Source organism: Pleurodeles waltl, chromosome 5 (assembly GCF_031143425.1).
Source record: "Pleurodeles waltl isolate 20211129_DDA chromosome 5, aPleWal1.hap1.20221129, whole genome shotgun sequence".
Lineage (NCBI taxonomy): Eukaryota > Metazoa > Chordata > Amphibia > Caudata > Salamandridae > Pleurodeles > Pleurodeles waltl.
In genome coordinates, this window is record NC_090444.1 from 735,066,169 (window position 1) to 735,092,674 (window position 26,506).

A 26,506-nucleotide genomic window follows, 5' to 3' on the forward strand; every position below is an offset into this window, starting at 1 on the left:
CATCGCCAGAGTGACCCCGGGTCTCTCCATTGATTTCAACCTAAAGCCCGACACCTACTTTGCACACTGCACCCATCTGCCCCTGTGCTGCTGAGAGTGTATTTTGTGTACCTGTTTGTGAGCCCCCCTCCAACATCTGCCCCCCTCCCCCACCTCCCCCCCTCCCCACTCCCACCCCCCTCTACAGAGCTCTACAAATTACCCCTGGCCTGCTCCCCGAGGACGCAGGTACTTACCTGCTTGTAGACTGGACCCATAGCACCCCAAGTCTCCATTGGAACCTATGTTATTTGGGCCCTACTTTGACCTCTGCAACTGACCGGCCCTGTGTTGCTGGGTGTTTGGAGTTGACTTGAACCCCCAACGGTGGGCTGCCTATGCCCCAGAGACTGGACTTGTAAGTGCTTTACTTACCTGCTAAATTAACTTGTACTTAACCTTCCCCAGGAACTGTTGATATTTGCAGTGTGTCCACTTTTAAAATACCTTATTGCCATTTTTGCCAAAACTGTGTACCTTCCTGTTTTACTTTAAAGTTCCATACTTACCTATGCCAAGTACCTTACAATTTATGTATTTATTCAAATTCTGAATCTTGTGGTTCTAAAATAAATGAAGAAAATAATATTTTTCTATATAAAAATCAATTGGCCTGGAGTTAAGTCTTTGAGTGTGTGTTCCTCATTTATTGCCTGTGTGTGTACAACAAATGCTTAACACTACCCTCTGATAAGCCTACTGTTCGACCACACTACCACAAAATAGGGCATTAGTATTATCTAATTTTGCCACTATCAACCTCTAAGGGGAACCCTTGGACTCTGCACACTATCTCTAACTTTGAGATAGTATATACAGATCCAACCTCCTACAGTATATAGTTCAGAGAACGCATACTAGTGTTGTTGGGCAAGAGTGCAATATAACTGTCTCTGTAATTAATGTCAACTTTTTATTTTGTATTAAATCCCCATTCTGCACCTATTGGTGATTATGGTGTTGGTGGGGATGAATTCCCCCCAAAGTATAATGACAACATTTTACATGGCTAAAAGTGGTCAGTGGACTTAATACTTCTTTTGGCACAGCGTAGCTCGCGCACCCCCACACACAGCTGCTGGTCCTTCCTCATAAGTGGTCATCTTGTGCTGTGATTATTAGAAGGGAAGTCAAAGTCTTAAATTTGCAACTGGCTTAAGTTGAAATAAAGACTGATGTCTTCACTGAGGTTTTGCAAACCAGACACTCCTCATCAGAACCTCTGCTGTCTTTTAACTTTAACAAGGCCCTAACTGAAAATCATGGGAATACTGTCGAAACCTTGCTCTTGTCCACCAGTGAACAGACAAGTGGCACATCGTCATAGGCCAGCTCCTGGTGACCCTTCCTTACTAAGCAGCATCCTACTCCAGAGAGTCTGGTGATACAGGCATACCAGCAGAATTAAATCTAGTTACTTCATTGGAAAGAATGAAGGCATTTGAGAAGAAGTTGTTTTCTGTTGCTTGCTTTGCTCTCAGGTCAGACTTTTCCAGCTGCTTGCTGGGTTGATACTCATGCACGTTATGGGACTCGGTTGCTGAAGTTTTACTGGCAGTCCCAAAGAAATTCAGAGCCAGCTTTGCACAGACCATCCAGGATGGCCAAGATGTGGGCAAGTATGTCACCCTCACAGGATTAGCGTTAACAGACTGCTTGGGCGAAGCGGTTGGCACTAGTGTGGTGTTCCTGCGCCAAGTGTTGATCAGAGCCACTGACTTTTCAGGTGGTATTCAGGTGTCACTCATGAATATGCCTTTTGACAGACCGCGCCTCTTTGGTAAGAAGACCAATCCACCCTAGAGTGCTATAGAGAAAGCAGAGTAACAATGAATACCCCTTGGCCTTTCCACAAACACATTATCCACTACAAGTTTGCCCATTTCTGGGTATTGCTAGGGGCTTCACCTTCAGTCATCTTCTATGCATTTCACCTCCAGAACAAGTGCTCCAGTACTTTTAGGGTTGGGTTAGGGGAACTAGCAGGCAACACTCAGGCCAGCAGGGGCAACAGACGTAGGTCTCGAGCCCCTCCGGCAGCAGCCTCCAAGTCACTTTAGTTTACCCTCAGCTGTACACGACCATCCTGAGGGAGGCAGGATGACTGATTTTCGCCGTGTATGTCAACCAGTTACATCCAACAGGGCCCTGCAGGTAGTTCAAAGTGTCTGCCTTTCCTTTCTGTACCTCTTCTCATTCCACCCACATCAGACTGACGTTTGGAGGACCATTTGTCCACTGTGCTGCAGAAAGTCCATACTGTTTAGGAGAAAGGCTCCACGGAGAGTGTCCCTGCCTCAGAATAACAGAGCTATTGGTTACTCCTGCTAATTCCTAGTGCAAAAAGAAGGCAGAGGCCTTCATCCCATTTTTGACTTTCGACCTCTCAACTTCTTCCTGCAGAAGGACAAAATCAAAACACTCACACTGGCCAGGTTTTCTCTGCCATGGATCCTGGATACTAGATGATGGTGCAGGACCTGCATGACACGTATTTCCAGGTCCCTGTCCTGCAGGCCCACAGATGCTAACTACAGTTCAAAATGGGCTACAGGCATTTTCAGTTTGCCATGCTCCCTTTTGGCCTCACCAGTGCCCCTCAGGTGTTTACATAGGTGATAGCAGTCGTCGCAGTGTGCCTTCGAAGGTCTTGGATGCCAGTCTTACCCTGCCTCAATGACTTGCAGTTGAAGGCTTGCTTGGCTCAGTCAGCTGCTGACCACCTCCAGATGACTGTGAACCTCTTTACATCGTTGGGGTTCACGATCAACCTGCTGAAGTCAAATCTAAATCCTTTGCAGAGGTTCTCAGTCATCAGAGTCATCCTAGATTCAGTGCAATTTTGAGCCTTCTGTCTTGAACAGTGAGTACAGGATATTCGGGCTATGATCCAGAGGTTCAGCCTTATTCCTGGCACTGATGCTTATGTGAATGTTGGTTTCCTGCATCCTGGTCGTAGATCATACCAGATGGCATATGCGGGCTCTACAGTGGGATCTGAAGTCTTAGAGGGCTGAGCACCAAGGGAACCCATCATACTGTCCAGGTTTTGGAGGAGACTGCAAAAGACCTGCAGTGCTGTCTACTTGACCGCAATTTGAGCTGATATTGGTGACAGACGCATTCCTGCTAGATTGAGGTGGTCACCTAGGAGAGGCAGAGATCAGAGGACTTTGGGGGAGACCCACCTTCACATTAACTTGCTGAAATTGTAGGTCATTCACTTGATGCTGAAAGCCTTCCTGCCCTCCATCAAGGATAGGTTGGTTCAGGTCCTCACAGGCAACTTCATTTCCATGAGGTATTGCAACAAGCTGGGCGGGGTGGTGTTTTGGACTTCATGTCAAGAGGCCCTGTGCCCGTGGACCTGTCTGAATTTTCAGGAAGTCTCCCTGATCGTACACCTTGTGGCGGGATCTCTAAACACCAGGGTGGGCGTACTTAATTGGTGATGCCTAGTGGCTAATTAATACCAATTGCACCCAAAGGTGGCACTGGTCATCTCCCGACAGCGGAGAAAGCCCTGACTTGATTTCTTTCCCACCACCTCAAACATACAGTGTCCAAACTTTTGTATATTTGAGCTCCCATGAAGACACTCTCTCAGAGTTGTATTCTGATTAGACTGGAGTTTAGGACATATGTATACCAGTACCTCTCACGCTCAGAGTTCTGAAAAAAGATCAAGAGCGACCAGGTCAAGTCATCTTAGTAGATATGAATTGATCCACTAGTGTGTGGTACCCAGAACATCTGGGCATAAGCATCTGTCCTCCAGTCAGGCTGCCACTTCAGGCGGACCTCTGTCACAGAAGAAAGACAGGGATTTGCACCCAGGCCTGCAAAGTCTAGATCGCCATGTGTGGTGATTCAGCGGCAGCAGTTGATTCCATTCAATCTCACTCATAAGGTAGTGGATGTCAGCCTTGCGGCCAGGTGTCCTACTACGAAATCTAGTTACGGCAGATGCTAGACAAGTTTTTAGTTTGGTGTGGCATCCGTAATACTGTCCCATTGCAAGACAAACTGCTGAACGTGTTGCTGTTTGTTTGGTCATTAGGCCAGCAAGGACTTGCAGTGGGCACTGTTAAAGGTTGCTTGCCAGCCCTTTCCGGCTTTTTGCTTTTACTGGACAAACCATCCTTGTTTAAATCACTTCTTGTAACGTGTTTTCCACAAATGTTTGGCTCACATGATTCCATGGAAATCTTATGTACTGTCACAGTGAGACCTCACCTTAATCCTTACTTTTCTTATATGTTCTCCCTTTGAGCAGTTAGAGCTGACCCCTAGACCTGCTGACCTTGGAGACAGTTTTGCTCATTACAATAGCATCAGCACAACGTGTGAGTGAACTTCGAGCTTTGTTATGCAGCCGCCTTATATCATATTTTTTAAGACAAGCTGGTGTTGAAGTCCGGAATGACTCCTGAATATTTTGACTCCTATTAATGTCAGCGAATCTGGCACTTGCTGCCTTACTTTACCCACCCCCGTTCAGAAGAGTAGAGGTTGTATTATTATCACCCCAAAGAAGTGCCCCGTGTTTACATCTATGGTAAAAAGGACCATCTGGTGCAAATCACCTTTTTGTGGTGTTCTCTGGAGCGAAAAAGGCAAAGCAGTGCATTAGAGAACCTTATCCAGATTGATAGTCCGCTGTTTTAAGATCTGCTAGGTGATGGTGAAGAAACATCTGCCAGAACGTTTGAGGCCCATTCCAAAGCTGCTCTCTCTGCACTGGCGTGAGAAGTACCTGTCATGGACATCTGTCACGTAGCAGCGTGGACATCATTGCACACGTTCACAAAATACTACTTCCTTGAGTGAGAAAGTAGCCTCTTTCTAGCATGGTTACCCCCACTTTTGGCCTGTTTGTGGGTGTGTGTCAGTGTGTTTTTACTGTGTCACTGGGATCCTGCCAGCCAGGACCCCAGTGCTCATAGTGAAAACCCCATATGTCAGTGTGTTTTGCCTGTCTCACTGGGATCCTGCTAGCCAGGACCCCAGTGCTCATAGTTTGTGACCTAATGTGTGTGTTGTCAGTAGTGCTTAACTGTGTCACTGAGGCTCTGCTAACCAGAACCTCAGTGCTTATGCTATCTCCACTTCCAAATTTGTCACTATAGGCTAGTGACTTAATTTACCAATTCCAATTGGCACACTGGACCCCCCCTTATAAGTCCCTAGTATATGGTACCTAGGTACCCCGGGCATTGGGGTTCCAGGAGATCCTTATGGGCTTCAGCATTTCTTTTGCCACCCATAAGGAGCTCAGACAAACCCTTTCACAGGACTGCCACTGCAGCCCGCATGAAAAAGTGCACACATTATTTCACAACCATTTTCACTGCACTTAAGTAACTTATAAGTCACCTATATGTCTAACCTTCATTTACTGAAGGCTAGGTGCAGAGTTATTAAGTGTGAGGGCACCCTTGCACTAGTAAAGGTGCCCCCACGCAGTCCAGGACCAATTCCCCAGACTTTGTTAGTGCAGGGACGCCATTACACGTGTGCACTACATATAGGTCAATACCTATATGTAGCTTCAAAATGGTAACTCGGAATATGGCCAAGTAAGGTGTATAAGATTATGGAATTGCCCCCCGTTCCAAATCTGGTATGGGGTAGCCAATTCCATGCATCCTGGGGGCTCCACCATAGACCCCCAGTACTGCCAAACCAGCTCTCTGAGGCTTGCACTGCAGCTACAGCTGCTGCCACCTCAAAGACAGGGTTCTTTCTGCCCTCCTGGGTTCTGAGCAGCTCAGTCCCAGGAAGGCATAGCAAAGGATTTCCTTTGGAAGGAAGGTGTTACACCCTCTCCCTTTGGAAATAGGTGTTACGGGCTTTGGAGGGGTAGCCTCTGGAAATGCTTTGAAGGGCACAGATGGTGCCCTCCTTGCATAAGTCAGTCTACACCGGCTCAGGGACCCCCAAGTCCTTACTCTGGCACGAAACTGGACAAAGGAAAGGGGAGTGACCACTCCCCTGTCCATCACCACCCAATGGTGGTGCCCAGAGCTCCTCCAGTGTGTCCCAGCCGTCTTGTTTTCAAAGGTGTGGGACACTCTGGAGGCCTCTGAGTGGCCAGTGCCAGCAGGTGACATCAGAGACCCCTCCTGATAGGTCCGGACCTGATAAGGTAGCCAGTCCCCCTCTTAGGGCTATTTAGGGTCTCTCCTGTGGGTTTCTCTTCAGATTCTACTTGCAAGTTTCCAGCAGTAATCCCCTGCAACTACTACTTCATCCTCTGACCTCGGATCAACCGCAGGCTGCTCCAGGAACCACTGTAACAGCAACAAAGTATCCAGAAGGGCTTCTTTTCCTCTACAACAACCAGCCAGCAACTGCAACAGTTTTCACGGTGTGCACGCCCTGGGGACTCCCGGTCTTCACCCTGCATCACAAGGACCGAAGAAATCCCCGTGGAATGATTGAGTCACTTCACCTTCTAAGTTGAGGACCGGTTCTCTTGGACTCCTCTCCTGGCGCCGAGCATGCTCCTTGGAGCACAGGTGCTGGACCCCGTCGACACACTGTCCTAAGGTCCTGGACTGTCCTAAGGTCCTGCTGTCCAAATTTGGAGAAGGTAAGAGCTTGCCTTCCCCGTTAGTGACAATACCCCTGTGCACCGCGTCATCTTCACCTTCTGAGGCCTCTGTGCACTGTTTGCAAGAATCCTTCGTGCACAGCCTGGCCTAGGTCCCCAGCACTCTATCCTGCGATGCTCAACTTGCTGAATTGTCCTCCGGCATCGTGGGACCTTCTTTTATAGTGCTTCAACAACTGCAATTTGCACCTTCTTTGTCCCTGTGTCCTGGGACCTACATGGATGCTGCCTGGTCATCTGTGGGTTCCCTTCAGTGTTGGTATCCCCCTCTGTCTCCTCAGTCCGAGTTGAGCCCCCCAGGTCCTTTGCGGGTCAAAGCAGCGCCACTTTGACGCAAAACGCGACTGTGCTTGAACCAAGGCTTGTTTGACGCATCCAGTGCCGAAACTCGCTTGCATCCAACATCTCTTCGTGAGACATCCATTGCATCACACAGGAACCCGCAGCCATCTTCGTTTGGTGCATTTCTGCAGTCTTCGTCCAACCGAGGACTATTCTTTTGCACCCTCTTCTAGGTTGGCAGGGGCTCCTGTACTTTCTGGAGCTTCTTCCGACTTCTGGGCTTGTTCTCCTCTCTTTGCAAGTCTTCAGATTCAGGAATCAACCATTTGTTGTTTGCGGTCTTGCTTGGTTCTTGCAATAACTCTTACCACAACTTGTAGTGTGTCCTAAGGAAACCTGCAGTACTTTACCCCTACTTTCCTGGGCTCTGGGGTACTTTCCTGGGCTCTGGGGTGGAGTATATCTACTCACCTTTGTGGTATTCTTACTCTCCCAGTAATTCTTTACACACTACACTTGTCCAGGGGGGAATTTGTGATTCGCATTCTACTTTCTTAGTATATGGGTTGTGTAGCCCCTTCACCTATTTTCTCCCATTGCATTCTATAGGATTTCCTATTGTTTGCACTATCCTATGTCTAGTTTTCCTTATTTTTGTGTCTAGTATATATATTGTGTATAATAACCTACCTCCAGAAAGAGTATTGCCTCTAAGATATTTTTGGCCTTGTGTCACCCAAACAATCTACCTTTATTTTTGGTAACACTGAGTATTGGCTTTACTTATATACAAGTACTGTGTAACTATAAGTGATATTGCAGGAGTTTTGCATGTCTCCTAGTTCAGCATAAGCTGCTCTGCTATAGCTACCTCTATCAGCCCAAGCTGCTAGAACACTACTACATTTCACTAATAAGTGATAACTGGAGCTGGTATAAGGTGTAAGTATCCAAGGTATCTACTACAAGCCGGGCCAGCCTCCTACACCTTAATAGTCATGACTTTTCCAAAAGGGCATTTTGCCTGCTGTGTCCTGCAGGACGTTTCTGTGTGAGACAGTTTTTACAGGAAGTCAGTGTAGGTTTTCGACATAGGCAATATGTGGTTGTACTTAGTTCCGGCAATTACTTGGGCAGAAAGTGGAAACCTGGTTTCATTGCAGCTAAGGAGTTGCACGGAACGTCTGAGAGAATGGAGTTACTATAGCCTAGCTAGATAAATGGCATGTAGAACTGTGGGGAAGTCATTAGGACACAATAGTAATGTGGGCCTTTTTAATGAATGAAGCCAGGCTCTTGTGGATGCAGCAGTGTGAATAGTTTGTGAATTAATTGACAGATGGGTATTCATCAAAAGACCACGTGATTTGGCTTCCCTTACCAGGCTACAGGGGAACTGCAGATGCTGAGATTGCCAGTCCCTATCTAATTAGGATTCACGGGGCCATTGAATAAGTATTGTTTTGGGTTTTTTCTGGATGTACCTTGAGGGGGTGTTTTAACTTTAGCAGTAGTTTGCTATTAAACATTTTTAAATAAACTATAGTATACAGTTCCATCAGTACATCAATCAGACTGTAAGTATTATCAATGTACAGGTATAGGGGGTCTTAACAATTGAAATTCAGCACCCCCACCAAGACTAGAGGACATAGATGAGTAAAGAGAGACTAATGCCAGGGATTCTTATCAGAAGACATAGGTTTTAAGTCAAATTTCAGAGGTGTGTTTTCACGTTTTTGGCATTTTCAGCCTAGCTATTATGATTGTTCCCTTATTAGTTATATCCAAATAATTAAATATTATGTTTCAATCTAGTCGCTGTCCGTATGGCAAAGTCAGATGTTCACTAAAATTACAGGATCAGGTCTTCTCTGACTTTTTTTGCTACAGCACAATAAAGGTCATGAAAAGGCTATGCAGACTCTTGAAAGTCGATGATGTTTTACTTGAGACCTAATGCACTTGAAGATAATGGGGGTCATCACGACCTTGGCGGGCGGCTACCGCCAACCGCCGTGCGGCCGCCAATGCGGCCGCACTCACGCGGCCCCCATTATGACATTACCGCTGGGCCGGCGGGCGCAAACCAAGTTTGCGCCCGCCGGCCCAGCTGGAATGAGGCCGCAACATAGGAGCCGGCTCCTAATGGAGCCGGCGGTGTTGCGGCCGTGCGACGGGTGCAGTTGCACCCGTCGCGCTTTCCACTGTCTGGGGCCCTGTTAGGGGGCCCCTGCACTGCCCATGCCAGTGCATGGGCAGTGCAGGGGCCCCCAGGGGCCCCAGGACACCCCTTACCGCCAGCCTCTTCCTGGCGGTGCAAACCGCCAGAAACAGGCTGGCGGTAGGGGGGTCATAATCCCCAGGGCAGCGCTGCTTGCAGTGCTGCCCTGGCGGATTATCACCGCCGGGGCTAAAACGGCAGTAAACCGCCGGCCCCGGCGCTGGGACCGCGGCGCTACCGCCGCGGTCGCAGACGCCACATTACCCCAGGCGGTCTCTGACCGCCAGGGTCGTAATGACCACCAATGTGCCGAAGCGCCTGGATACCCTCTCGAATGATTAGTGCGCTGTACAGATCAATATAACATAACATACCAGGAGTCTATGGAAGTTACATGATGAATTGGGTAGTACGTTTGGTCTGTAGTGTTTTCTTTTAACTTGCGTTTGATTGGTTACATGAAATCTGTCAAAGGATCGTGTTTAATGTTACATGCATGTGATTAGAACTCCTAGCAGTCAGCTTGTCAGTGCTTTTCTAAAGATTCTCATGACATTGAGAATGCAGCCAAATCTAATTGTGTGGTTGTATCGTAATGTTGAAAGTGTATGTCCGCTTTGTTTTCTAATTAGTGTACCGATGTTCCCCACTTCAGTGTAAAGGACAGTTTTGGCTTATTTCTACATCTATTTTCATTTGCCATTTTCACAGCTACATTAATAAAAAGTGTGTACCTAATACTCTGTACCACAGCAGGGCCTTGTCCTGACCAGTTTCATGATGATTTCCCATTCTTCAAGAGTGAGATACAAGAACTGACTCGTAATCCTCATTACTTATTAAGGAAGTGCTACATTCAAAACTGATTGTTCTTTTCCAGGCTTGCACAGGAACTCGTTTTACAGGTGGCATTAGCAAACCTGGTTGCTAAGTGCGGGCCAACTCATTTTTTGAAGGCACCCTTGCTTTTACTTAGATTCTAGAAACATTTCCCAAGTAGTACCAGCAATCAGCACTTAAGCATTCCTTAGGTTAAAACTATTCTTGTTCAACCATTCTCACAGAGGGATGTAGGAGAACGAAAAGTAAAGTGTACTCATCTTTTGGAGCGAAGTTTTATGAGATGCCAAATTTTTGTCGTCTCAGTTCCATATGATAAAATTGTTGACTTGACTGATAATGATATTTTTCTATATGTCATGCCCGCTCCTTCCCTCTCGTTTGTACCTTCGCTGCTCACTTAATAATGTTTCTGTTTCATTAATTGGTTTGTTCTAATCACTGTTGAATTTATTTATATTAGGTTTGCTTAAGTATACTTAACACGTGGCACGGAAGGCCTGAAGAAAAGTGGAACCCCCAGACATCCAGCTTTTTGCAAGTAAGCTGCCAGTTCTTTATTCTTTGCTATTGCTACTGCTGTAGAAATGGGAATATCGGTTACTACTTGGTTACAAACGTATATGTTTAAAATAATGACCAATTCTTTGCTTGCTACATCTGCTAAAGATTTCTAGCTGGAGATTCCTTAACTTTGAATTTCCCAGGTGTCAGACTGGATCCAGAAACTTTTGCTTGAGCTGTACCCCTGCACGCACCATCGGGTGGCTTCATTTGGTTCCTTGTGGCATCCTTGGCACCAGATGTAACGTTGCAGTCACATATGTGCCACCCAGGCATGTGGACGTCAGTTGTTTTCTTTCTGTGCCAATTAGCACTGATCCGAAGAGAACTACCCCGCTGTCTTTTTTGACAGGCTTTTTTCAGCATTTTTGACAAATATTTTTTAATGTGTCGAGGATGTCATCCAGAAAGGTAGGACGAATCAAACCGTGTGGGACGTGTCACTGAGCCATGTCAGTTACGGACTCTCACCTTGTTTGCCTTCGGTGTCTCAACCACAACCACTATTCAAAGTCAAGCTTGGGCCATGGCACCGAAGGCTTTGAGGGAGCGATTTCTAAATCTGCTTGCAACCCGGCAGTTGACACCAGCAAGTGTGACTCCTCGGAGGTCATGGTCCCGGTCTAGGAGAAGGTCGCAGGACCACTCCAGGAGCCCCAAGTCCTCTTTGTCCCAATCCAGGTTATCGGGACACTTTGAGAAGACGCACAAAAAGAAGAAGTCTAAGCAGACTTCGACTTCACCTCGTCCATCGGAAGATGCAACGAGTGGGGAAAGTCAGCATTCCAGGCACGGTTCCGAGGAGTCATTGCCAGGTCCGACTCTGTGCGTCCCTCTATTTCCAGGAGCTGGAGCGACCGCCGCTCAAGTCAAAGACTTTTACTAGGCCATGCGCAGCTCATTTAAGCAGGCCGACCTCTCCAGAGCACCTTCGGCCCCATCAGGTGCCACACCGACAGCTCCGGCCTCGGCTCCTATGGGGTCTCATGGATCCGGACCGGCGCTGGTCATAACACAACCTTCTCCGGAGCCGCAACAGTGACACTGATGCCCACACAGACAGCACCCATTGGCTCCAGATCATTGCCTGAGCATTATGTTCAACAGCCAGGCACAGGGGAAGATTGGGATGGGTCACTGGACCCTTTAGAATGTCAGATGGAGTCAACACCATTGGGCTGGTACGGGGAACTAGGAGATGCCAGTGGACTGAACACATCTCCAGATTCTGACTTGCTCTCTCCCCCTACTGTGGCTATGGAGGAGGGAGCTTGTTATGTAATGGTGGTGCGGAGAGCAGTGGACGTCCTTGGCCTCCAACTGCCCTCAGTGGAAGACTAACCTCTTGACAGAAGTGCTTCAGCCTGGGGCTTTCTCTTCTGAACCAAGTTGAGACACTTACTGATGTCGTGCTGGAACCTGGTCAAGCCCAGCAGAGGGGCTCTTATAAACAGGACGTTTGCCTGCTGCTATAGCCCTGCACCTGGTGACCCTGGTTATCTCAGCCAACACCCCACCCCTGAGAGATTAGTAGTCCAAGCTATAACTTCCCATGGAACGTTCCCTTCTGCTCCTCCGGACAGGGAATCAAAGAAGCTGGACCAACTTGGGAAGATGTTTTCTTGCACCAGCTTAGCATTGAGGTTGGTGAACGTGCAGGCTTATTGGGCCGTTTCTCTCATACTTTGTGGGTTACGGTTGCGCAAGTGCTGCCACAGGTCCCTGAGGAGACCCGGGCCATCCTTTCTAAAGCAGTGAAGGATGGGAGGGATGCAGCAAAGTTTACCATTAGGTGTTGTCCGGACACAGTTGACTTACTGGGCAGAGCGGTTTCGACAATGGTGGTCTTACGGCGCCATGCCTGGCTGAGAACATCTGACTTTCCGGGGAATGTCTTAGCAAACCTTATGGACATAATGTTCAATGGAACTCGCTTGTTTGACGAGAAGGCAGACAGGGTGCTGGAGCACTTTAAGGACTCTTGGGCTACAGCCAAGTCCTTGGGCCTCTTTGCGATTTCCCCCACCCACTTCCACAGTCTGCCTTTCACAGCTACGGAAGGGGAGTGCCATCGCACCATTCCTGTGCCATCCACCGTCCTGTGCAAGTTCCCATAGGTATGCGAGGACATGTGCACAGTGCATTCAGACCTAGAAGGTCTGGAAGCCAGAAGTCATCCACCACTCAGCCCCCGGCAGCTGCAGCCTCCAAGCCCTCCTAGTTTGATTCTGCATGACCATGCTTGTCCAGTTAGGAGAACTCATCATCATCTCCTCCACTGGCGGTCCATTACATTGGACGCAAGGGTCTTACAGATCATTCAGAAGGGCTTCTCCCTCCCTTTCCAATGCTTTCTGTAGGAAAGTAGCATCTTTCTTGCATAATTACCCCTACTGTTTGCCTGATGTTAGACTGTAATACATTGGGATCCTGCTAACCAGGACCCCAGTATCTGTGCTCTCTTCTCTAAATTTGGTTGTTAGGTAATTTTTACATCCCACAATTGGCATACTGGTGCACCCATGTAAGTCCCTATATGGTACTTGGGTACCCAGGGCATTAGTACACCAGGGTCTCCCATGGGCTGAGGCATGTATTATGCCAGCCATGGAAGCCCATGCAAACTTTGTCTGCAGGCCTGCCATTTCAGCCTGCACGAAATGGTGCATGCACCTTTCACTCTAGATATAAGGCTTGCCTTGTAACACTGTCACTGCCCTTGGATACTGTAAGGCACCCCTATAATAGGCCCTTGAGCCCATGGGCAGGGTCCATGGGCCTGAGTGTGAGGGCACCCCTACATGAGCAGAGGTCCCCCTACAAACCCCAGACTCCATTCACTGGGCTTTGTAAGTGTGGGGAAGCCATTTTAAGGTATGTAGTGGATTCTGGTCAACACGGATAGTCCAACTACATAATGGCTTCTCCGAACCTGGGCATTTTTGGTGTTAAGCATGTTGGAATCATGCAGCTACACCGATTCCAGTGTTAGTTACATGATACATGTACTCTGGGGGTTCCTTAGGGCATCCCCCAGATCTGCCTGTACAGCCTTGCAGGGTTTGCCTGCCAGCAGGTGCTGCTGCAGACCCTCAGACACTGTTCTGCCCTCCTGGCGCTGGGCCTGACTTGAGCAGGGGAAGGCAGAACATAAAGGATTCCACAGGAGGGAGTTTTGACCTCCTCTCCTTTAGAGCTGGGTGTCTCTGGGCGTGGGGGAGGTGGTCTTCTAGCACCACCAGACTGCTTTGAAGGGCACATTTGGTGCCCTACTTGTGTAAAGCGGTTTGCACCTGTGCAGAAACCCCGGGTTCCCACTCTGGCGCAAAACCACACAAAGGAGAGGGGAGTGACCACCCCCTGTCCAGCTCATCCCCTAGGGATGTGCATAGAGCTCTGCCACGTGGCTGGTTGATTCTGACATCTTGGAAATCTGATATGTTGAGGCCCCTGGGAGCATCTGACTGGTTAGGCCAGGTAGATGGAGTCCCTGATCCCCTCTGAAAGGTGGGTCCCTGCGGATGGTGACCGACCCCCTTTTTAGGGGTCCTCAGATTCGTCGAGCAAGACTCTGCAAAGAACTCCGCAAGACATCTTCTGCTCCTGGTCTCCAGAAACGCTACTGGTCTGCTTTTTGGAACTGAAACAAGACTGTATCCCGTTGGATGGCTTCCACTGTAACATTGTTTCTCAGGCTCCTGCAAGATTCCTGCAACATTCGTGGCTGTGCATCCTCCAGGATTACAAGGACTCTGTTTGCATCCAAGAAGCAAGAAAGAATCTCCCTTGGAGTGAAGGAGTCACACCTGCATCCGCCGGCACCTTAAGATGAAAGATGACACAGACAAGCTGGTGGATTCTGCCGTCCCACATATATTGAAAGGCTCTGCTACACAGGTGGTGGTTCTGTGGACCTTTCTGGGTCCAATTTGTCTTCTGACAAACTGGGGCAATGGTGGGCCCTTGCTGCAGCCATTGGAATGGAACCCCGGTGCTCCGCAACTCTGCTCTTACCAAGGCTTATTGACTCTTCCCCTAAGAGATCTTCAAGCTCCAGGAAGTCCCAGCTTCCAGCACTCTGCAACTCAAAGTTCAGCTTCCACTCCGCAGCTCCTACGACATGGGACTCCTCTTTAGTTGTGTTGCTGAGGCCTCTCTGCAACTCCATGTGCCTGCTGCCAGTGGGTCATTCGTGGGGTCTCTAACAATTCTTGCTGGCTGTCCTGCGTGCTCAGGGTCAGCCCTGACTCCAAGGGTCGAGTCGTGTGGACCTTGCTGGTCTCTAAAAACCTGCAATCTTCTCTGACAACTTCTGCATTTGCCAATGCTTGTTGGTGGTCCTGCTGACCACTGACCCTCCTGCAATCCCGCAAATGACGTGGGACAGCTCGTGAGTGACTCCAAGGAACTTCTTGCATCCCCTGGACTCTGCTGTTTGACTTCTTCTGTCACCTACCTTCAGGAACTTCACCTCTAGAATGGATGGGCATTGCCTACCTGCACTGCTTGGACATCTCCAAGTGGCCTGGACACTGTTCCCTTCTCTTTCAGGTTCTTCGCCTCTGGAATCCACCTTTGGGTTTCACCAGCCTGGTCCACAGGTTGTGACAAAAGCTGGGCAACCGAGGCTCCCATTGACTCCAACGAGGGTTTCCGACGTCACTTCACCCTTATGCACCTGGGCTTCCTATTGTGGGTACTCCATTCTTCTGGGTGTCCACGGGTGCGGGGTACTATCCAACCTTCTTTGTGCCAACTGGTTTCCTCTGGGAAGGGTCCTGAATCCTGTAAATTCCAACCGTAACAGTCCTGTGTTAGCCTTTGGGATACCCAGCTCGATAACTACTCTGTACCCAGGCACCTTTGGGATTTCTGATACTTACCGCTGGTGATTCCTTACTTCTCCAGCCCTTGGGATTCTAACACACTAACCTTGGTTGGGCACATTCATTATTATACCACTTTCTTAGTATATGGTTTGTCCCCCCTCTATGGTCCCATGTGTTTGTGTGCTTCTCCTGCATGTTGCTAAGTGTATATTCTGTGTGTAAATATCTCCAAGTGAAGATATACCGACATTAGTATAGTAGTAGTGTTATAATAAAAAATACTTACATTTTGCAACACCTGGTGTGTTTTTTTCTTGCGTGACAATCACTGACTGACTATTGTGGTATTGCAAGTGCTATACACTCTTCCTGGGTAAACTTTAGCTGCTCACCACCGCTACCACTAGAGAGCTTGTGCTATCTCCACACCTAAACACTAGCACTCGGGGTTGCCTAGACTCCGTATAGGGTGCCACACCATAGGTGTACACCATAAACTGAGCCAGCCTCCTACACTTTCCTCCCCCAATACCGCCAACACATGAATGGCTGGCAGAAGATTGCATGACTTTGATCCGAGCGGAAGTTATAGCTTTCTTGGCGAAGGGAGCCATAGAAAGGGTTCAGTTGACAGAAGTAGGCAGTGGTTGCTATTCCCGCTTCTTTCTGATACCCAAAAAGAACAAGGGCCTTCACCCTATTCTAGACCTACAGACCGTCAATCTCTTCCTCAAAAAGGAGAAATTGAAGATGCTTGCTTTGGCTCAGGGTGCCCTAGACCAAAGTGTCTGGTTATTAGCACTGGACTTGCAGGATTCATATTTCCACATCCCAGCTTGCCTGCCCCAAGGTGTTACCTGCGGTTTAAGGTAGGCCACAAGCACTTTCAGTTCACAGTGCTCCCTTTTTGCCTTACCAGCACCACTCGGTTGTTTACCAAGGTGATGGCGGTGGTCCCAGCTCATCTGCGCAAGTTAGGGGTTTCAATCTTCCCCTACCTCGACGACTGGCTGTTGAAGGTAAGCCTGCCCCAGGCTGTTGTCTCTCATCTCCAGACTATGGCGAACCTCCTGCATTTGCATAAGCTTGCCAAAGTCGCACCTGACTCCTTCTCAGATGCTCCCTTTCATCTGAACTGTTCTGGACACAGTGCAGTTTCAGACTTATTCTCAAGAATAGCTAGTATGAGATATTCAGGTTATGGTACCAATGTTTCGTCCTTTATCCTGGGTTTTGGTGAGAATGATTCTGAGGCTGCTGGGCCTCATGGTCTCCTGCATCCTGCTGGTGAATCATGCGATATGGCATATGCGGGCTCTGCATTGGGACTTGACGTTCCAGTAGACACAGCATCAGAGGAATCTCTCCAACATGGTTTAGATCTCAGAGGGAACAGCAAAAGATCTGCAGTGGTGGCTAAAGAACCGGGGTTGGGTCAAAGGCAGACTCTTCTCCCTTCCCCATCCAGATCTGACAGTAATGGCAGATTCATCAATCCTGGGATGGGGCAACCACCTGGAAGAGGTGGCGATCAGAGTACTCTGGTCTCTTGTGGAATCCGGACTCCACATTAACTTGCAGGAGCTCCGAGCAATCCAGTTGGCATTTAAGCTTTTTTTCCCTCAGTCAAGGGAAGGTAGTGCAAGTGTTGACAGACAACACAACCACCATGTGATATTGTAACAAGCAGGGCGGGTGGGCTCGTGGACCCTTTGTCAAGAGGCCCTGTGTTTCTGGACATGGCTGGAACAGCAGGGCATAACACTGGTGGTTCAACACCTGGAAGGTTCTCTGAACACCAGGGCTGGCAAACTCACCCATCGATGCCTAGCGAATCATGAGTGACGTCTCCTTTCGGAGGTGGCACAAGGACACTTTCAGCAGTGGAGAGAGCCTTGGTTAGATCTGTTCCTCAAAGAGAATGCACAGTGTCCGCAGTTTTTGCTTTGGAGGTTCCAAGGCAGCAATTGCTCTGCAACACTTTTCGTCGCGAGTGGCGTTCAGGCCTCCGGTACGCGTTGTTGGAGAAGTCTGTGACATCACGGTCGCCTATAAAGGAACCACCCCTGCGTGGGTACATCAGTTCTTTTCCTTCCGTGCCGCTTAAGCGCAGATCCAGGATCGAGCTACCCTCTGCCTTTTTTGGCAGGTCTTTTTTAAACCGCTTTGTTGAAGCTTTTCATCGCTGAAGACTGGGTTTAAGCCGTGTGGCACCTGACATCGCGCCATGCCGGTGACTGACCCCCACCAGGTACATCTCTTGTGCCTCAACAGAGGCCACAACGCGAAGCCGTACTCCGACTGCCAGGCCATGGCCCCGAAGGCTGTGAGAGAGCGGTCTCTGAAGCTCATGGAGGCCTATAAGTTTACTTCGGTTGGCTCCTAGAAGGTCGCGGGACCGCTCTAAGAGCCCCAACTCCTCTTCTTTGTACTCGGGGCACTCAAGGAAGAGGCATAAGAAGAAGAAGAAATCCAAGCAGGTTTTCACTTTGTCACGCTTTGGGCCAACGAGGCATCCCTTTAACGTCGATGTTCCGAGCACAGTTCAGCAGAGCCGATTCCAGGGACGATTTTGCGTCCCCCCCTATCCGGGAGCCAGGGCAACCCCCACTCAAATTAAAGAGTTCTATGAAGCCATGCGCCTCGTTTTTGAGCGGGCTGCCCCCGCGGAGTTAGCAGGCCCCTCCTGCCCTCCGTTAGGAGCCCCATCCTCTTTCCAGATGATCCGGAACAATGTCGTACGACGCCGATTCCAACTTCGACAGTGCCAACACAGACCAGATCAGTGCCTGAGGCTTGTTTTGAGCAGCCAGGCACAGGTGAGGAATGGAGGGGTCTGAGACCCTTTAGAGTATGGATTAGAGGAGCAGGACTGGTATGAGGATTTAGGGGTAACCAGTGAACTGGATACTTCTCCAGATACTGGTATGCTCTCACCTCCTTCTGTGGCTATGGAGGAGGGAGCGTCATATGCCATGGTGGTGCGTATGGCAGCTGAGGTCTTGGACCTAGACCTGCCTACGGTGCCGGTCAGGACTAACATCCTGACAGAGGTGCTTCAGCCGGGAGTTGCTGCATCGGAGCTGATGTTACCCTTCAATGAGGCCCTTACTGATGTCCTGCTGGGGGCGTGGTCCAACCCCAGCACAGGGGCTACTGTAAATAGGACAATTGCCCGCCACCATCGACCAGCTCCTACCCACCCTAGATTCCTCACCCAACACCCCGCCCTAGAGAGCTTGGTGGTCCAAGCCTCCACTTCCCATGGTTCCTTCCCTTTGGCTTCCCCGGTTAGGCCCTTCGTCGCCATGCCTGGCTTTATACCACTGAGTTCTCGGGGATGTCCAGGCAGATCTGATGGACATGCCCTTCGATGGCTCATGCCTTTTTGGAGAAATGGCAGACTCTGCTCTTGAGAGGTTCAAGGACTCTAAAGCTACAGCCCGATCCTTGGGCCTTGCGGCGTCCGCTCGCCAGCAGTCTGCCTTTCACCCCTTTTGAGGCTTTGGAAGGGGCGGGTTACCATGCCACCCACAGGTCGGCCACCGTCCTCAGTCTTCACAGCATCCAGTGCAAGGACAAGGTCTTGGTACCTTCAGACCCAGAGGGTCTAGCCAGAGGTCAGCCACCACCCAGCCCCCCTCTACCGCAACGCCCAAGCCCTCCTAGTATGGTTCTGAAAGCCCATGTTTGTTCAGTTGGATGGGACGATTCGATTTCATCTCCCTCACTGGCGGTCCATAACATCGGACAAATGGGTCTTGCAGGTCATGCAGAAGGCTATTCCTGCCCCTTCCAGTCTTTCCCTCCCTCAATCCCTCCATTGAAAGAACTGCTGATGGAGGATCATTTAATCTTGCTTCGCGAAGAAGTTACGGCTCTCTTGGCCAAAGGAGCCAAAGAGAGGGCCCCAATTTCAGAAGTAGGCAGTGGTTGTTATTCCTGCTGCTTTCTGATTCCAAAAAAGAACAAGGGTCTTGGATTTAAAGGACGTCAATCCCTTGCTCAGAAAGGAGAAATTCAAGATGCTGACTGGCTCAAGTCTTGTCTGTCCTAGACCAAGGAGACTGGATGGGAGCATTGGACTTGCAGGATACATATTTTCACATCCCCATCCTGACCACCCAAAGGCGTTACTTGCAGTTCAAGGTGAGTCATGAGCACTTTCAGTTTACCGTGCTCCCCTTCAGTCTCACCAGTGCCCCTAGAGTGTTCACCAAGGTGATGGTGGTGGTAGAAGCTCATCTGCGCAGGATAGGGATTTCAGTCTTTCCCTACCTCGACGACTGGCTGTTGATGGCTTCTACACTCCATGCTCTCGTCACCCACCTTCATACTACAGCAGACCTCTTACATTTGAAGGGGTTCACTATAAATGTGCCAAAGTCACACCTGACTCCCTCTCAGAAGCTCCCTTTCATCGGGGCTGTTCTGGACACAGTGCAGTTTCAGATTTATCCTCCCGAGCAGCGGGTCCAGGATATTCAGGTTATGATACCGATGTTTCGGCCTCTATCCTGGATTTCGGTGAGACAGACTCTGAGGCTGTTGGGACTCATGGTTTCCTGCATCCTGTTAGTCAAACATGCCAGATGGCATATGAGGGCTCTGCAGTGTGACCTAAAGTTCCAGTGGACACAGCATCAGGGAAACCTTACCGACACAGTTTGGATCTCGGAGGGAACTGCAAAGGACCTGCAGTGGTGGTTAGTGAACTGCGATTAGGTCAGAGGCAGACTCCTCACCCTTCCCCAGCCAGATCTCACAATAGTGACAGATACGTCACTTCTGGGATGGGGCGGCCATCTGGGAGAGGCGGATATCAGAGGCCTGTAGTCTCAGTCGGAATCCGGACTCAATATCAACTTGCTGGAGCTACGGCAATCCAACTGGCATTGAAAGCATTTCTGCCTGTTGTGAAGGGAAGTTAGTGCAGGTGTTCACGGACAACACCACTGCGATGTGGTACTGCAACAAGCAGGGCTTTGTGGGTCGTGGACACTTTGTCAAGAGGCTTGGCGTCTCTGGACATGGCTGGAACAGCAGGGCATAACCTTGGTGGTTCAACACCTGGCAGGTTCTCTGAACACCAGGGCCGACGAACTGAGCCGTCGATGCATAGCGGATCTCGAATGGTATCGCCATCTGCAGGTGGCGCATGGACTCTTTCAGTAGTGGGGAGAGCGTTGGTTAGATCTGTTTGCCTCCACAGAGAACGGGCAATGTCAGCAGTATTTCACGTTGGAGTTTCCAAGGTGACAATCGCTCGGCGACGGTTTTTTGACGCGAGTGGAGTTCAGGCCTCGTGTACGCTTTTCTTCCCATACCACTCCTGCCCAGGGTTCTCAAGAAGATCAAGAACGACCTGGCCCAAGTCATCCTACTCCGAATTGGGCATGGAGAGTCTGGTATACCCAGCTTCTCAGAATGAGCATCAGTCCTCCGATTGCTTTAAAAGATCCCATGTTTCAGCAGCAAGGGATGGTTCTCCACCCGAATCTATCAGCTCTGCGCCTTCATGCATGGAGATTGAGCGGCGGCAGTTGGTTGCTATTGACCTTCTTCTTAAAGTCTGTAAACTTATTTTGGCAGCCACACGTCCCTCCACTAAAATGGTATACGCCTGCTGTTGGAAACGCTTTGTATATTATTGTACAGAAAGGTCTATTGATCATCTTTCTGCTTGTTTCTGATATCCTTCTCATCATACTTTGTCTTGCCTAGCAGGATTCTGCCTTGGGGACTCACAAGGGCTATCTTTCTACCTTATCAGCATATCTTCGGGTGCCTGGTCAGCCTTCTCTGTTTAAATTCCCCATTGTACGTAGATTCCTCAAAGGGCTTGTACATATGTTTCCCCCTACGCCCTTTATGTTATGCCTCAATGAGACTTAAATTTGGTCCTCACATTTCGGATGTTCGAGCCTTTGCACACAACTGTCCGCTCCGGCTGCTCACCACCAAGACAGCCTACTTAGTGGCAATAACATCTGCCAGGAAGGGTGAGTGAGAAGCAAGCTGTGTCATCAAAGCCACCATATCTCTCTATCTATGCAGACAAGGTGGTACTTAAAACTCTTGCCTCTTTCCTCCCCAAGGTGGTGACCCCATTTAATCTGAGTCAGAACATCACCCTGCCCACCTTCTTTGCTCCATCACATTCCTCTAAGGAAGAGGAGCGACTCTACTGACTGGACCCAAAGGGAGCGTTGTTGTTCTACATTGACTGCACAAAAGAGTTCCAGATGGATGACCAACTCTTTGTGGGGTATGTTGGAGCAAAGAAGGGTCGGGCAGTGCAGAAGCGAACCCTTTCGTGCTGGGTCATTCTCTGCATCAAGATCTGCTACGCATTGGCCAGGAAGCAGCCTCCTGAGGGCTTGAGGGCTCTTTCTGTCAGAGCAAAGCTGCTACCACTGCGTTAGCTAAAGGCGTTCCAGTCCTGGCGATTTGTCAGGCGACAACGTGGGCATCTTTGCACATGTTAGCAAAACATTACTTCCTGTACCGTTGGGTACGGAGAGACTGACACTTTGCCCGTTCAATTCTGCAGGACTTTTTAGTGTAGTTGAGGTATCTGCAGCCCACCGGCAGGAGAATATGGTTTGGATATCTATTCAAAGGTAAGGAATCTGTAACTAGAAGTCTCTATCAGATGAACAAGTTACTTACCTTTGGTAATGCATTATTTGGTAGAGACTCTATCTAGCTGCAGATTCCTTATACCCACCCATGCTTCCCCTCTCTGTGAATATGTCTAGTACGGTTAGGGTTTATCCCTTTCAGGGCCCTAGTTTTGCTGTAGCGCTTCTTGTGTGGAATTTGTGTGGGCAAAAGAACTGATGTAAGTGCACCGAGGTGGTACCTTTATAGGGGACCGTGATGTCACAGATGGCTCCAACCATGCTGACAAAGCCATGCAGAGCTAAATTACGTACGCAGATCTGGACTACGCGCACAGGGTATTGATCAGCAAAAAATTACGGATTTCCAGCCGACGCCTGGGAATTCAAAGGTATGTAATCTGCAATTAGAGTCTCTACCAGATAATGCGTTACTAAAGGTAAGTTTTTTGTTCTGCATGGCTCTGCGCTCCTGGCATGAAAAGCCGTGGAAAAAGTAAGTGATGTCTGTGCAGCTAGGTTGGCACCTAATATAAGTGACTGCGATGTCGCATTCAGCACTAACGATGCGAACTGCGCCATGTGGAACCGAATGAAACCACCTGGCGGCGCGCACGGGGGTGTACTGTTAAAGCAAAGGTTATGGAATCCAGTCTGGCACCTGGGAAATTCAAAGGCAAGGATTCTGCAGCCAGATAGTCTCTGCCAGATAATGCATTACAGATGGTATGTAACTTGTTCATATAAACAAATTGGATTTCTTTTAAAGACAGCAGAGCTTTCATCTTCTTTGCAATGGTTTGCACTTACCTACAGTTTTAAGGTGAGTGTTTGAAAACTGATCGGTGGAAGGTTCTCTCATCAGTAGTTTTGGGAGATATTTTGTAAACTCTCAGAATGAGCTTTTTTCCATAAAAAGGAAGAGTTGGTGAGGTCTTCAGAACTGGAATTATGCAAGCAGTTTGCATCATTTGTATGCCTAGTGTTTGCAAACAAAATCCCTTCTGATAAAGAACAGTGGATTTGCTTTTCCAGTTCAAGACAGTCAACTGTTAGTGGTGTTAACAATGGTTAAATATAGTAGTAGGACAAATCGTTTTAGGTAGGAAAGAGTCTGTTGTTAAAAGTGCTATGCAGGGAGCCATAATATTATGGTAGCACAGGTTACACCCTCTGGGGCTCTTGTTTCACTTAGCCCATTTGTCATACGTCCAGAAATCAGAAGCTGAGTTATTTTCATTACCCATCTCCCTTTCCAAGCACTCTGAAACAGAATTCATTACTTTAGAAAGACACCTAAATAAATGCTTGTGCATTTGTCTGTTTGTATTTGTGTGCCATTGGTCTTGAGTGGCTAGTATGCAGTATCTGTGCACTCTTAACTCAAAAACGGATATTTGATTGCAAACATGCATCTCCCTTGCCTCTCTAACTTTAGCCTGTAAGGCCTTTTCACTTCAAAATGGTCTTATCTTTGATTGTCTTTCTGAGGCATTAATAGCTTTACAGTTCTTGTGCAATAGCATCTGTTTTTCTGTTTTCCAGACTATAAATCTGTATCTTAATTTTGCATGACAATCTTGGTGTTTATTCATAGCGGGCTATACCGGGCAGTCAATCAGTCACTTGTAAAGCACAACTTATCACCCATGGGGTTTCAAGGCACTGTTGCAGGCGTGCTGCTCACTTGAAAAGCCAGGTCTTAAGATCGTTCCTCAACTGCTTAGGCGAGGTGGCCTGTCTGAGGTTGAGTGGGAGCGTGTTGCATGTCCGGACTGCGCGATAAGAGAAGGATCTGCCTCCAGCTGTGCTCTTCCTGATTCTGGAAATGGCAGTGAAGGCGATTTTGGAGGATTGGAGCTGCCTCGTGGGAGTGTAGAAGTTCAGGCTGTGGTTGAGATAGGCCATTCCTATGATGTGCAGTTCTTTGTAGATGTGCGTCAGTAGCATTTGGTGTCTGTAATAGTGGAACAGGCTTATCAAAGGAAAAGCTAAAGAAGATGTGGATAGTTGGAGCTCTCTATGCAGCTGATACAACCTCCCTCTTGTCATGAGCACAGTTACAGAGTTTATAAGCAGTCATGCATAGAAGAAAATGCCAGCCTATTTACTGATTTGTACATTGGAGATTATGTTGATGTGCTGCTCCTCCAATTTGGGGATGTTAATTTGGCTTACACGGATAAGAGTTTTTTCTAGGAAATTTAATGTCCTACTGTAGTAGATTGCAGTTGCTCCCCTTCAGCTGGGGAACCTATAGCACCGAAGATCAGTAAAATAGATGGAACAGCAAGTCATGTCAGAGACAGGTGCCTTGGAGATGCTATTGTAATGACATTAATCCGCCTAAATGATACATATTTTTCTCAACAGGTCTTGGTGTCTGTTCAGTCGCTTATTTTGGTATCTGAGCCTTACTTCAATGAGCCTGGGTATGAGAGATCAAGGGGGACTCCAAGCGGCACTCAGAGCTCTAGAGAGTATGATGGAAACATTCGACAAGCAACAGTAAAATGGGCCATGCTAGAGCAGATCAAAAATCCTTCACCATGCTTCAAAGAGGTAAGACCTATTACGTATTACGAACCACAAATTATCTGGTAGAACTGAGTTGGTGAGGCATTTTAATGTTTAGTGTTATTTAGATGCTGTGCCCCATTTTTGCCAATGTATTACATTGTTGAAACAGTATACACCTTGAGTTACTATTGCAGTGTAAGAATGTCTGGGAAAGTTGCAGACAGGATGGCAATATTGTCACATGAAAAAACTTGTTAAAATGTTTGCATATAATTATCAAACCCATAACATGTAGGAGTTTTGTTTTTGCGTAAGTTTAATGTTAATATGACTTAATTTCCTATGGGTTCTGAAGGGAAATGCACACATTTTAAACAGCTCTGCAGGGTATGTACGCTTTCGTTGAAGATCCACCATCCTTAAATGGTGACCCACTCAAAAAATATGACCTATGCTTACGGCCAATCCGTTTTCTTTGGGTGTGTGGCCTTTCATTGTGGGTTTGTGGATTCCATAGCAGTCAAGCTAATAAGATTTCAAATTAATCTGCACCAAAAAGATGCCTCGTCCTGCAGCGGAACCTCCAGAAATCTGAGAGGACTTCCTGCCTTCAAAAAAGACTCAAGTCTCCCATGAGCAGCGGACCTGGTCTCCAAACAACTCCAAAGAAAGGACTCTGCAGTCTCCGGTACCAAGACTAGACACCTGAAGTCACCACTGCACCCGCCATCACCGACCCAAGTGGGAGTGGACTTCCAGTGTCAACAATGTCCCTCAGCTATCAAGAGTCTGAGACCATTGTAGTTTCACCCCTCCTGGATTGTATGAAGTCGCCTGCAGCCTCTCCACGCAGGTCCCTTCTCTTGCAACTACCACAGTGAGAGAAGCCAACACCTAAAGCAACCACTGCACCTGTTGCCGCCGACCTGAGTTGAAGTGGACCCCTGGTGTCAACGACATCCCTCGGCTCACCTGACCTCGAGTCCACTGTGGTTTCAGCCCTCATGGACACCACGACAACGCCTGCAGCCTCAGACTACAGGACCCCCCCAACCACAAGTGCTCCAGGACAAGGAAACCTGTGGCCAAAGGACACCCCTGTATCTGTCGCCCCTGGTCTCTGATGAAGAGGACCAAAGGTGCGCCTACATCCCGAGCTCCCCACGTTTGTGACCTACCTGTTGGTTGCTCCCGAATGGCCCCCTAGTCGAAGCCTGCAGCCTAAATCCACAGAGACCAATCCCCATTGAAATATATTGGGCACTCGACACGTACTGCAACTCTGCACCCAGCTGCCCAAGTGCTTACCAGAGTGGCCTTTTGGTGTGGTCCAGCTTCCTACAGATTTATTCTTTGAGTGTGGGTCTCTTTTATTGCCTCTGTGAGTATCTCTGGGCTCAGACCCCAGTTACGGAACAACCCATTTTCTCAAACTCATCCAGTCAAGTTGGCCCTTCACGAGGATCTTCTGTAGCAGCAGCAGGGGAGGGTTCTCCGCCTAAACCTGTTAACGCTCTCTTTATGTGTGGAAATTGAGCAGCAACACATGACAGCTTTCGACCTTCTGCCCGAAGTCTGTAATGTTAACTTGACAGCTCAGCATCCCTCCACCTAAGACAGCATACGCTGATCGTTGGAACAAGTTTGTTGCATGGTGTACAGAGAAGTGAGATGACCTCCCCCCCCTTCCCCCCCCCCCCCACATCTGCTTCCCTTTCTCTGGTCCTTCTATTTATTATTTCTCCTGCCTAGCAAGGCTTTCCTTTGGGTACCTTAAAGGGCTTCCTACCATCAAGACAATAACATCCTGCCCAATGGGTCAGTGAGCTCCAGGCTTTATCATCTAAGTCTCCTTACCAAAGAATGTTCCCAGACGAACTTTCGCACTAGAGCTTCCTTCCTGCCAAAAGTTGTCAGTTACCTTCATGTAGGCCAGTCCATCACCCTGCCTCCCTTTTACACTCCGCTG

General features: G+C 48.6%; 1 protein-coding gene across 4 annotated transcripts in view; it reads left to right on the plus strand.

Annotated features, from left to right (window-relative positions):
* BIRC6 (baculoviral IAP repeat containing 6) overlaps positions 1–26,506 on the plus strand; it is a 1,722,273-nt gene that overhangs the window by 1,648,511 nt on the left and 47,256 nt on the right. For all 4 annotated transcript variants that reach the window (XM_069234691.1, XM_069234693.1, XM_069234692.1 and 1 more), the window contains 2 exons: positions 10,465–10,542; positions 24,391–24,579. In XM_069234691.1, coding sequence (XP_069090792.1) covers positions 10,465–10,542; positions 24,391–24,579 — 267 coding nt within the window. The remainder of the gene's footprint in view (positions 1–10,464; positions 10,543–24,390; positions 24,580–26,506) is intronic.